The sequence below is a fragment of the Arachis hypogaea genome, chromosome 1, assembly GCF_003086295.3.
Source record: "Arachis hypogaea cultivar Tifrunner chromosome 1, arahy.Tifrunner.gnm2.J5K5, whole genome shotgun sequence".
NCBI lineage: Eukaryota > Viridiplantae > Streptophyta > Magnoliopsida > Fabales > Fabaceae > Arachis > Arachis hypogaea.
The window spans coordinates 109,773,913-109,786,354 of record NC_092036.1 but is presented as its reverse complement, the minus strand read 5'-3'; the positions used below and the strand labels follow the sequence as shown (position 1 = coordinate 109,786,354).

General features: G+C 26.2%; 1 protein-coding gene across 2 annotated transcripts; it reads left to right on the top strand.

The window, feature by feature from the left end:
* The first annotated feature begins 10,247 nt into the window (after window positions 1-10,247).
* LOC112709503 (uncharacterized) lies at window positions 10,248-12,162 on the top strand. 2 transcript variants are annotated; one of them, XM_025761391.2, is made up of 2 exons: window positions 10,248-10,611; window positions 10,816-12,162. In XM_025761391.2, exon 2 carries the CDS (start codon window positions 10,857-10,859, stop codon window positions 11,895-11,897), a length of 1,041 nt encoding a protein of 346 aa, XP_025617176.1. In that variant the 5' UTR covers window positions 10,248-10,611; window positions 10,816-10,856; the 3' UTR covers window positions 11,898-12,162. The 2 variants fall into 2 exon arrangements, with proteins under 2 accessions (XP_025617176.1, XP_025617182.1); XM_025761397.3 differs by having other exon boundaries at window positions 10,288-10,528.
* The last annotated feature ends 280 nt before the right edge of the window (window positions 12,163-12,442 follow it).

Sequence of the window (12,442 nt, the reverse complement as noted above, 5' to 3'; positions counted from 1 at the left end):
TGAAGTGTCTTAAAAGCAATTAGATGAGCATGCAGCACTCACATCTTGCAATGGAGTCCATTATTTTTTGGCTTCATATTCTACAATCTATGCATGCACGTAAGCACACACACATTTAGAGTTTAATTGCTATGCTAAGCCTAAAAAGATACTTTTACACTAACATCTAATTAGGTGCTCCCACATTGATAAAGAAAAAAGAATATGCAGCTAAAAATGAAGCGTATAACAGTAAATATTAAATATAAATAGCATTATGATTTATGACTACCATAAGGGCATTGTTACCATAAATATGATTGTTGAACACACAATCATACTCTTTTAAATTATTCTTACTGGCTTTGTTTCATGATTTTGATGAGGTACCCTAGTCACCTGCCGCATAATTGATTGTTCACAATTGTTCATAATTCAGCACTGCCTGCAAATGTTTATAATGCCAATTAACTTCTTTCAATTATTGGAGTTATAGGTAGTAGCCTATTACAGAAAGAAGTTGATTATTAAGCTATTGTTAGGAAGCAGGAACCATGATGAATTCAAAATTTTGATTGAGATAGTTAGGTAATGGTACTTTTACTTTTGGTATTTGATTATGTAAATGTGCAGTGGGTCTATACTCTTAGTATGTTGCAGCATCAGGCCTTTGTTGTATGGTTTATATATGGTTTTGCTACTGATGTTGCAATCTTTATTGCTCATAACATATATGATAAAATGGTGCTTTTGTCCTTTCCGTTATAAACATCGCTTATTAAGGTAATAAACAATAAGTTAAGGGTAATGTCATAAGGTAGCTTTCAGTTCTAGTCATTTGACATGAATGATAGAGATAGTGGGACAATAGAGACAGGTATTTTTACCTATTAGCTTAAATTTGTTTTGGATTTTTGTCCTTGTCTTCTTTTCCAAAATATGCAGGTGTAATTACCCTTTAAATTAAGTGAATTTCTTAAGTGGAAGTTTATTAGTTTTTTATTTAATTTGAAAAATGTGTTAAAAGATCCGAACTCAGGAGTAGGTAACAAGTGCATGTGACCACAGTCCCTCTATACTCTGTTTAGGCCTTTACTGAGTGGTGTGTTGTATTATTAGCCATACACTATTAGAGCCATAAGAAAGTGCTTTTCAAGTACCAAATAACGCGGCCAAACGTGTCATTGATCAAATTAATGTCACAGTGTCACACTCATCTATGGACTCCATAATTTTTTCAGTGTCCTTTCTGATCCAGTCCTTTTAAATCTTACTTACATGAGCTAGCTATAGATAATAATTGAATTCTATTTTTTCTTCTTATGTGTCTTGTAATTAATCAACTGTTAATAGGACATAATAAGTTTCTTTGGAATGCAAAGTTGGTTAAGTGAAATAGGTTATATCAATCCTATCTGTCAAAGGAAACTTGGAAGGGACAGCAAAGCACCATTGTCAGTCAAATAATTTAGAAGATGCCAGTTGATGTTAATTTTGTCTAGTCTCTATCAAATCATAAAGTTCCCTTACAAAATTTTTTACTACATGAGATAGAATCATATGTGATACTAAAACATATCTTGAAATTTAATCTTATTAACTGATGGTCTTGTTTCTATTTTGTATGGTGTAGTAGCAACCGATTACTTATCTGTTGCAAGTAATATATAATCCAAGAAATTTGGTCATTTTGCAACTTAGTGAGAAATAACTTTTAAACACTTAACTTTTTTTTAACATTATTCACCTTATCACTTTAAATTTTTATTTTCTTCCATTTACATGTTTAAACAACACAATTCCATCTAATTAGTTAGGTGGGCCATGTACATTATGTGATTGTAGTAGAAATATTGTGTGGATCTGTCAACCAAAGAAAGGAAATATTGTGTGGATTTAAGCTAAAGAAATTCTCCAAGGAGATGAAAGTTGTTGGAATTTGATCTACTTAGATTGTTAGCAAGTACTTAACAAGAATTTAATGTGCACGCATCACCATCATAGTGTTGTTTTCACATGAAAAGAATTGACAGTGAAGAAGATAAGGAGGGGAAAAAAGAAAAATGAAGAATTGACAGTGAAAAAGATAAGGAGGGGGAAAAAGAAAAATGAAGGATCCAATATTGTTGAGTAACTTAATCTATAGAGTATAGTCCATACCGAACATATAAGCTTTGCTTATTCTTTTTCCAAATTGATGATAGGACCACATCCATTATTGTTCTTTTGTCCTTTTTGTGCCATTATTTTTATGCAGCATGTAATTGTTCTTTAGTAGAAACGTAGAATAATGAATCATGTAGCTATAATATAGTCCTTCTTCAAAGGCCCATCCACCATTTCCCTTTAGTTTTAGAAAATTAAATAAAAGGGATTTCTTTGTTCCATGATTTTGATGACAATGCATTGCAACACTGAATGTAAAAATGATAGTTAATAATCCTTAAATAATAATTTAATTAAATATTTTAAATCATCTAATGATTTTACACATTTTACTCTCATATGAGTACAAGTTCATGTTTAATGTAAATGTGTGGCATCTTCATATATTCACAGTCACATTTTTATGTGATTGATATCTCGGTGTCTTAGATGAGTATCTTTGAAGTTTGGGATCATGGCAATGTAAATATGTTTGTTTAGTTGCATTCAAAATGCCCCTTCTTTTATTGTACGGTTGACTTAATAATTTATTATTTCTTTATTTCTTACTTTATATATTGATAAATAAAATTATTAGTTGATATTTTAACTTATTTTTTCCTTTATAATATTTTATTTTAATGCTTTTTTAATAATAAAAATGAAAATAGAAAGTGTATGAAAAATTAGATAAATCAACAAAGCCAATGTTTGATGTATATATGATTTATAATAAAATTGATTTATTCACTTCTTTCTATTATTTTTTGTATCTAACTTATTATTTCGTAGTAGTGTTTTTATAGATGATGATTATTATATTATAATCCTTTAGAAAAGTACTTTAATTCAATATCTAAAAAAAGTAATTACATTAAAAATTTAACCTCTCAAGTAAATATTAAAAATAAATGAACAATATTAACATTTTAAAATTAAATTAAATGCCATTTGATAAATTTATTATACGAATTTTCTTTCAATTTCTTTTTTTTTAAATAAAAAGGTCCACACCTTCCCCAAAAACAAATTAAAATCTATGTTTAATACCTTGAATAGAGCTCAGTATCGCGACAGATTAGTCCTTATCCTATTGAGATGAGAGATACCATAGAAAAAAAAAATCTATGTTTAATATAAAAAAAAAGTTATATATACACACAAAAAATCATTAAATTAGTCGCTATATATTTTTATATAAATATTTATAGTTTAATATTTTTAATATATATTTTATATAAACTACTAATTTAGTAACTGGTCATTAATATATAGGTAACATGATATATATATATATATATATATATATATATATATATATATATATATATATATATATATATTATACATCTAAATCTTTTTGTTAATTAAATTTAATTAAGTTGATCTAACATAATAAAAATTAATTATGACTAATATTATTTTAAGTTTTATTGTTTAATTTGGTTGGACTTAATTCATAAAAAAATTTGGATGTGTAGTAATTCTCTATATATTATAAAATACAGTTAGCTAGGCAGTTACCGAAGGTGGTAAGTTTATTTATAAGATCTACCCCGAAGAAGGTAAAATGGTACAATACAAACAGGTATATGTATTATTATTGTAGCATGAAAATTTGAGCTCTCTTAGCTTATATATATGTATGTATATGTTGACCTATCTATTCTATTCAATTAATTTCGATGGATAGCAATAAATAATGGTTGTTATGTATTAGTGTCTTACATGGATCAGAACTGAGACCATGCACAGCAAATAACTCTCTTAGTCATTTTCATTCATCACGTGCACACACTTACGTTAATTGCCAACTCACACGGTCACTTCTGAATTAATTAATTAATTAAAAACAACTCTTAATTATCACTCATCAAATTAATTAAAGATATGTTAGATGCTGCTGATTTTAAATAAAAACAAAGAATTATTAATGAAGTGACTCATAGTAGAGAAACTAAACTAAGCCATGGTTTTGGTTTGGTATTATAAATTCTATTTTTTGTTTTCTTTTTCAAAAGTTGTTGAGCATTATTTTCATAGTAGTGTGCTATTAGATAATTTTATATATAATAAATATATATTTATAAATATTATGAATGTTTAGTAATAAAATAACTTTAAATTATTATCTCTTTAATATTACTACGGTTGCAAATAACAATATTGGAAAATTAATTATAAGAATATTCTTAAATCAATCATAGTAAATGGAGATGAGAATGAGAGCCGAATATATATATGAGATTCAAACTAAAGTAAGGTATGTAGAAAAGTTAACTATAGCTAGCTAGACTCAACAACAATATTAATTCTTCAATTGAATTATTACTAGATATTAATAGAATAATATACATGTTTTTGGGCAGATATGTCCAAATATAACATCGAGGAGAATATGAATGGATAGGATAATCAAAAGATTATTATTACTAAAAAAAATTAAGGTCAACATTATTTTTTATCAATATTAGTTAGTCAACACTTTGTATCAATATCTTATTTTAATATTAGGATTAAATACTAATTGTTATCTAAAAGTTTCAGTCATTAACAAAATTTTTTATAAAAGATATTATCAATAAAACAGCTCTTCAATAAATTAAAAATAAAAAAATAAATAATAAATATTATATTTTTTATAAATGACAAAATATTTTGTATTTAACCAATGACTTATTCATTTAATTTAAATTTTTGTGATGATATTTGAATAAATATTTAGAAGGTATATAAAAAATTCAAAGCGAAATTTAATTTCTAGATTTTTTTTATTTTTCAAAACAATTTGGTCATCTACAAATAATATTTTCTTAAAACATTCACTTGGTATAAAATTACTAAATTTTGAGGATGAACAAATATTATTTTTTAATAATACGTACAAAAATTGTATTAAAATATATTTTTTAAAATTTTTTTAGAATATATATTTAATATATAATATATAATTCCTATTTGTCGTTAGTAATTTTATCAACAATATAAATTTTCGAATACTATTTTAATAGTTTACTCTTTTATATTATTAGATATTAAAATTTATAATTTAGTATCTACTATTTAAAGTCTAACTAATATTATATATTTTAGATATTACATATAAAAATATATTTGTGAATCAATTCTAAAATAATAAATTTTGTTCGTTAAACAGGTTTCCTCTTACTGGGATTACTCTTAATCAAATGCTTAAATTGTTGTTTAGACAATGATGAAGATGTTATATTGAAATTGTGCCATGCAAATTTCAGTGGCATATATATATATATATATATATATATATATATATATATATATATATATATATATATATATATATATATATATATATATATATATATATATATATATACGGTGGTCCCTATGAAAGTTTTGAGTGGATACTTTCTAAGAGCCTACTAAGTTGGTTTGGTCCCTCATCTATATATATAGATTATTATAGAGATAGAGCGCGCTGCTGCTATACCTATCCTATTCTGTTATCTAATCCAAATTCATCAGATCACAGCACTCCAATTGCAATTTGATTGCTTCAATTCATCGCACCAACTTTTCAAAGATGAGTTGTGATCAATTTTCTGTGATTAATTATAGCTTTACTTCAATTTCTTCCCTCAATAATACTCCTTCTATTCTTTAATTTACACACCCACTTAGCTAGCTTTCTGCAACTGCAATTGCCAAAGTAATCACCATCACCAACAATATTAACATTGGATATTCTTATATATATCCATTTGAGATTAATTTGTACAGTAACATTAAAAAAATGAAAAAAAAACAATCAGAATTTATTTTATTTAATATTGGCTGAATTTGATTAAATTATTTTTTATCAAATATTTCCATAATTTGTATAACTCATATAATAAAAGATTACATTTTTACTTTTGTTTAAGTTTGTCTAAAATTAACTCTTATTAATTAAAATATAAAAATAAGTTTAATTAAACTGTCGTTGTGTATATTGATAATTAATCTAATTATATAAATTTCATCCTTTTTCATTTAAGTATAAATTCTATTTAGATATGTAGAATTATAAATTTAGTAAGTTTCATATATATATATATATATATATATATATATATATATATATATATTAGAATGAGATAAAGTATATTATTTGGTATAAATTATAATTACAAGAAAATTAATTTTCTATCAATAACTATAATTTTTTTTTCTTTTTTAGCACTATAGGAAAAAGATGTGTCGTTTTTTTCAAGACGGAGAAAATCCTTGTTTTTTACTCCTTGTATTTTTAGGGTATTTTTTAGCTTTGCAGGTGAAAAAATTAATTTATTATAAGTTTAAACTTTATTTAGAATTTATTATTAACTAATAAATTATTGCACATATAAAACAGAATTTAAACTATTAAATACTTATTTAGGAGAAGTGAGTTACTCATTTTGCCAATCTAAATTGGTTTTTTTACCCCTTGTGTGAGCGATGGATTGGAGGTAACTTTTTCTTCTCTCCTTAATTATCTTCTTTTAATTTTTGTCATTTTGTGCCGGCAGTCCCCAGCCCAAAATTTGAAGCTATCTGCAATTATTAATTGTGTTTGAAAGAGTTAATATTATTAATGTTGAAGCAAGTATTGTTCAGCATGTGGCATAAAATGTAGGACGAAGAACGAAGTTATGTTGTTCAACTTGGTTGACGTTTTTCACAAGGACACCAAATTGTTTTAAGAGTTTAATTTATAAATTGATAGTCTAAAAAAAAATTAGATCATTATTCATGCATTTAGGATTTTTTTCAGGAATAGATTTAAAAATTAGTTATTTTGTTAGTGTGAAAAATATGATTGAGTATTTGTGTAAAAGTTTTTAATACTGGTAACATATGAAAATTAAATTCTTGTTATAATTAGGTAAATTGAAAAAATGTTTAGCATCGTAGATAGTCAAGGTAACAATAATAATTTTTAAATAGAGTCCGAGTGTCGATAAAAGTGTGTCGATCAAAATTTATTAATTAAAAAATTATTAAAATTTATTATTTTTAATTATTATTTAATTATTAATATTTAAAAATATGAGATAAAATATGTTATTAGATTACTAAATTAAATGAATTAGATTAATAATTGAAAATAATAATAAAAATTAATAAATTTTAATAATTCTTTAATATTTTTTTAATAAAATTTGATTATTTTTTACGTTCAATTACTAATTTACTATCTGTAAATTCCAAAACTGAAATATAAAATTAAACTAATTAAATGTCGGTAAGATCGTCGGTATTAATAATTAATAATATATAGGATTTTCACTATTATATCCTTTTAAAAATAACTAACTATCTCTATCCTCTAATCCAACATTATTTATCTTTGTGGCCTATTTTTATTGGTTATGTTATAGGATTAAGTTATTTTGACAATTAAATTTAATTTAAGTTAGTTTAATAGTTTAAGAGTTGATAATTAAAAATTTCAATGGAAGAAGAAAAGAAAAAAAGAATAGACATAAAAAAAAAGAGAAGTGTTACACATACAAGTTATTTTGGTTTATAAATCATATAAAGTTGGGCCAAATCTAATAAAAAGGACACACCCATACGGACATGTCAACACGTACGCTACTTAATGGTTTCCATAGCACGCTTCATGTTCCTCCTCCTCTTCCTTTCCTTCTTCTTCTTTTTCTCTTTCTTTGCGTTTTTCCTTATTTTTCTTCACGTGTTTCATCTTCATCGTCGTTTTTTTATTACTGTTGTTGTTGTTGCATTTTTTTCCTCCTCTTTCTATTAATTTTGTAACATTATGTATTTTTTTTGTTTGATATTTTCCTCCTAAAAAGAATTATGAGAATATGAAATAAGAAGATGAAGAAGAAGAAGCAGCAGAAGATGAGAAGGAAGAAGAAGAAGAGTTTTGAATTATGCAGAACTTATTAGAATAAAAATATACCCGAATATCTTCGTGTTACACCCAAATTTGCTGTAAATATAGAAAAAAATTTCTTCTAATGCTGCATTTTTTTCTTCTTTTTTCTTTATTTCTTTCTTTCTTTTAGTTAAATGAATATAAGTTCATCATCTTCCAAGTAATTTTGCAGCATTATATTTTTTGTTTTTATTCTTGTTAAGAGAGTAAAACAAGAAGAGATTTGAGAAGGTAAAACAAAAAGAAAAAGATGAATAAGAAAAAAAAAAGAAGAAGATTGTGATAATGATGAAAAAAAGAAGCAGCAGCAGAAGATGAGGAGGAGGAAGAGAAAGAGTTTTAAATTATGCAAAACTTATCAGAATAAAAATACACTTAAAATTCTTAAAATACATCCAAATATCTTCGTGTTACACCCAAATTTGCTGCAAATATAGAAAAATGTTTCTTCTAATGCTGCATTTTTTCTTCTTTTTTTTTTCTTATTTCTTTCTTTCTTTTAGTTAAATGAATGCAAGTTCATCATCTTTCAAGTAATTTTGCAGCATTATGTGTTTTTTCTTCTTCTTAGTTTGATTTTTTTATTTTTATTCTTGTTAAGAGAGTAAAACAAGAAAAATCTTGATAAGGTAAAATAAAAAGGAAAAGATGAATAAGAAAAAAAGTAGCAAAAGATGAGAAGGAGAAAGAGGAAAAATTTTGAATTATGCAAAACTTATCAGAATAAAAATACACCCAAATATCTTTGTGTTATACTCAAATATCTTCGTGTTACACCCAAATTTGCTGCAAATACACTTAATTGGATTCAAAACAATAATACATTTTGTTCTAGTTCAATTGACAATCTGAACCTGAATTATTTATTATTTTCAACAACGAGATAACTGATGATGGAGGAGAAAGAGAAAAAGAAAGGAGGAGAAGAAATTCTAATGAAAAAAAGGAGGAAGAGGTGGTATTGATGACGACGAGAACGAAGAAGAAAAACGTGCAGTAACGATATGAAGCGCGTGAATATAAATAACTTGTAAAGACTTGTATGACAAAAATGTTTGTACGTGGAGAATAATTTAAAAATTTTTTTTTGATAAGATTTGATTACAAAAATAACTTGTTTGTTAAATATTTCTCTTTATTATAGATAAATCACAGTGAGTCAGTGTTATCTAAATCATAAATTGCCATGGATGAAAGAAAAAATTCAAAAAAAAAAAAAATAAATAAATTTTTAATCTTTATTATTAAAATAAATAAATATTTCACCAAGTTAAAATACAAATAAGTAGTTAACCATTATAGATTAAAAATACGTAGGTCTCTTTAACGATGGTTTGAATTCAGTAAAAAAAATTATATGTCTTTTATTTATAAAGTTCAATGACTTATTTATAATTAAATTTAGTAAAAAATTTATTTAATTTTAAGATAAAAAGTGAAAGATCTATTTATATTTTAAAAAAATTAACTTTCTTGTTGCCAAATGCCAATATACGATTTATTTGTTCTTAGAAAAAATTCGTGATTTTAGCTTGATTTACCTATAATCAAAACAAGACAAAAAGATAAATAATATTGGATTAGGGATAGACATAATTACATATTTTTAAAGGATATAGAGTGAAAACCCTAAATATATTTTAATCTCAATGAAAAGAAAAATCAATATGTATTTTCTAAAATAGAAGAACCAAATGTAATATTATGTAAAAATGTAATGATGTAACCTTTTTGTTTTAGAAAGCGGATAATATCACTTGTAATAAATTAATAACATTACTCCTATATTTGAAAGATTTTACTCTCAATTATATAAAGAATATCTAAAACAAAATAAAATTTAAAATGATAATATAAAAAATAAAGTGGTATATATATAGAGAGAAAGAAAAATATCAAGGGAACAGTAAAATTGATTATTTTTATTATTATTTAATTATTAATTTAATTTTTTTAGTCTAATTTTTTAATCTAATAATCTAAATATTAATGACTAATTAGTGACAAAAATAATAAATTCTTATAACTTTTAATTTCTCATATATATATATATATATATATTTATATTATGTTACCTGAATTTTATTGATAGAATTCAAAAATAAAAAAATAAATTCTATTTTTTTTCTATCTTTACTCTTAGAAAATTTTAACAAAAAAAAATTATAAGTAGAAAAGAATTTTTATATATATAATGGAAATGTAAAATTGTGATGCTATGAGATCTACAACCTTACTTTAGCAAAGTTCCCATCAATTCAGAGGTAAATTATTCCCTTGTGCAGGTAAAGAAAGGAAAAAAAAAAAAAGAAAGTTGAATGAAAGCCTAAAGGACTTGAAGCCAGCATCTGCCTTAACTAACACACTACTCAAGATGAGCAGCTAGCTACCTCATTTTGGAGGAGACAAAAAGGAGAAGCCTTTTTTAGGATACATTGCATACTTCAACAGTTCAACTTGTGCTGTCTCCTCCTCCTCCTCCTCTTCTTCTTCCCTATGGTGAATGAAAAGCTTTCAACTTTTGTCAAATAATTCTCCTCAGATTCTTCTTCTTCTTCTTCTTCTTCTCTCTTTCTCTCTATGTAAGTTTTTAATGACTCTTAGCTTGCATATGGTAAATGCTTCTACTCTTTTCACCGAAAACAATCCTATTTTTTCTGCAAAAATTGGAAGGAAAAAAAAATGTTTTCTAGATTTGGTTTCACAACATAATTATGAAATCGAGAATCAACAGAATTATTTGTTTCCCAAACACAGTTGAAATGATTAAGTTTTTGTTTTTTCAGAATCTTTTAGTCTTACTCCAAGATATGAGCAAGAAGACTAGATGAGTTCAAGCAAAAGCAGCTATCAAGCGAAGCAAGAAGACGACGGCGGTGGAGGCGGAGGCGGTGGCGGCACTAGCTCTTCAAGACAGTGGACAGCGTTCAGGAATCCAAGAATCGTTCGAGTTTCGCGGTCTTTGGGAGGGAAAGACAGGCACAGCAAGGTTTGCACCATTAGAGGTCTAAGGGACCGGAGAATTCGGCTCTCCGTTCCCACCGCCATTCAGTTGTATGATCTCCAAGACCGACTCGGCCTGGGTCAACCCAGCAAGGTCATTGATTGGTTGCTTCAAGCCACCAAACTCGACATTGATAAGCTACCGCCCCTTCAAATCCCTCCCGGTTTCGCTCAATTTCACCATCAGCAAACCCTAATTCCCCTTTCTCATCATCATCAATTCTCCCTTGGCGGCTTCTATGATGCCAATTCCTCAAGGTTTTGGGATATGGATTCTTCTTCAATTAGCCTAAAAGGTAAAGAATCTGATACTATTACTCATCCAGCTGGTGTGATATCTGAGAAAGGAAAATGGATCAAAACAAATCAACATGTTGATGAAAATCAAGACGGATTGTTGTTGCTTAACAATGCTATGGGATATAATAATTCTCCTTCAGGATTAACTTTATCATCATCCTCCTCATCTTCACAATTTGGAAGCCATGCATTATTGTTTCCTTCACAACAATTATTAGATCCTCAATTTTCATCTTCTTCTGCAACAACACCATCAACTTTCACTCCCTATTATGCTCCATTTGTAGCTAATTCGTCATCATCAACAACAACAACAATGGTGGAAAATAATAGTGATGCATTAAGGCAATTCAACCATATTCAGATCTTGAGTTCTCAAGTGATGCCTCATCCCTTTATTCCATCATCTTCTCTTTTTCACTCAATCAATAGTAATAATAATAATAATGATAATAACTCAGCTGCTGCTACTATCAGGCGTATTCCAATGCCATTTAGTTCTAAGCTTCTTGATTCAGATAACAACAACAATGAAAGTAACCAGGAAGATCATAAAGGTACGTAGTAGCACTAGTTCATGAAGCTAAGATAGATGAAGAGTAACCAACAAGATCATAAAGGTATATAGCAGCACTAGTTCATGAAGTTAAAGATCATCATAACCTATATTTATCAATGTTTTTCACACAATCTGACACTTCAGAAGTGAATGAATATATGTTTGTAAGTATAGCATTTGCTATACATATATATGTTTAATATTTGTCTTTGAAATTTTTTTTTCTATATTTGAGTTTGATTTATAGATACTCGTTTTTTTTTTCCACAAATATTTGTTTGCTATGTATATAGCTTGTGCTTTATAATCATAGATCTATCTAAATTCCTGGTATATAATGCTTATTTTATTTGCATATATTTTAAAGTTACACGGGATGCCTATGTATACTAAGTATTTTCATTTAGATGACATGAAGTTCTATAGCTATATTATATTTCATTGTTATATATAATTATATACACTTTTTTTTTATAAATATTGTAACAATATAGTTTCAACTTGTGTTGTGATCTTAGCTCTACAACTCAAATAATTAATTAAATTTCTTA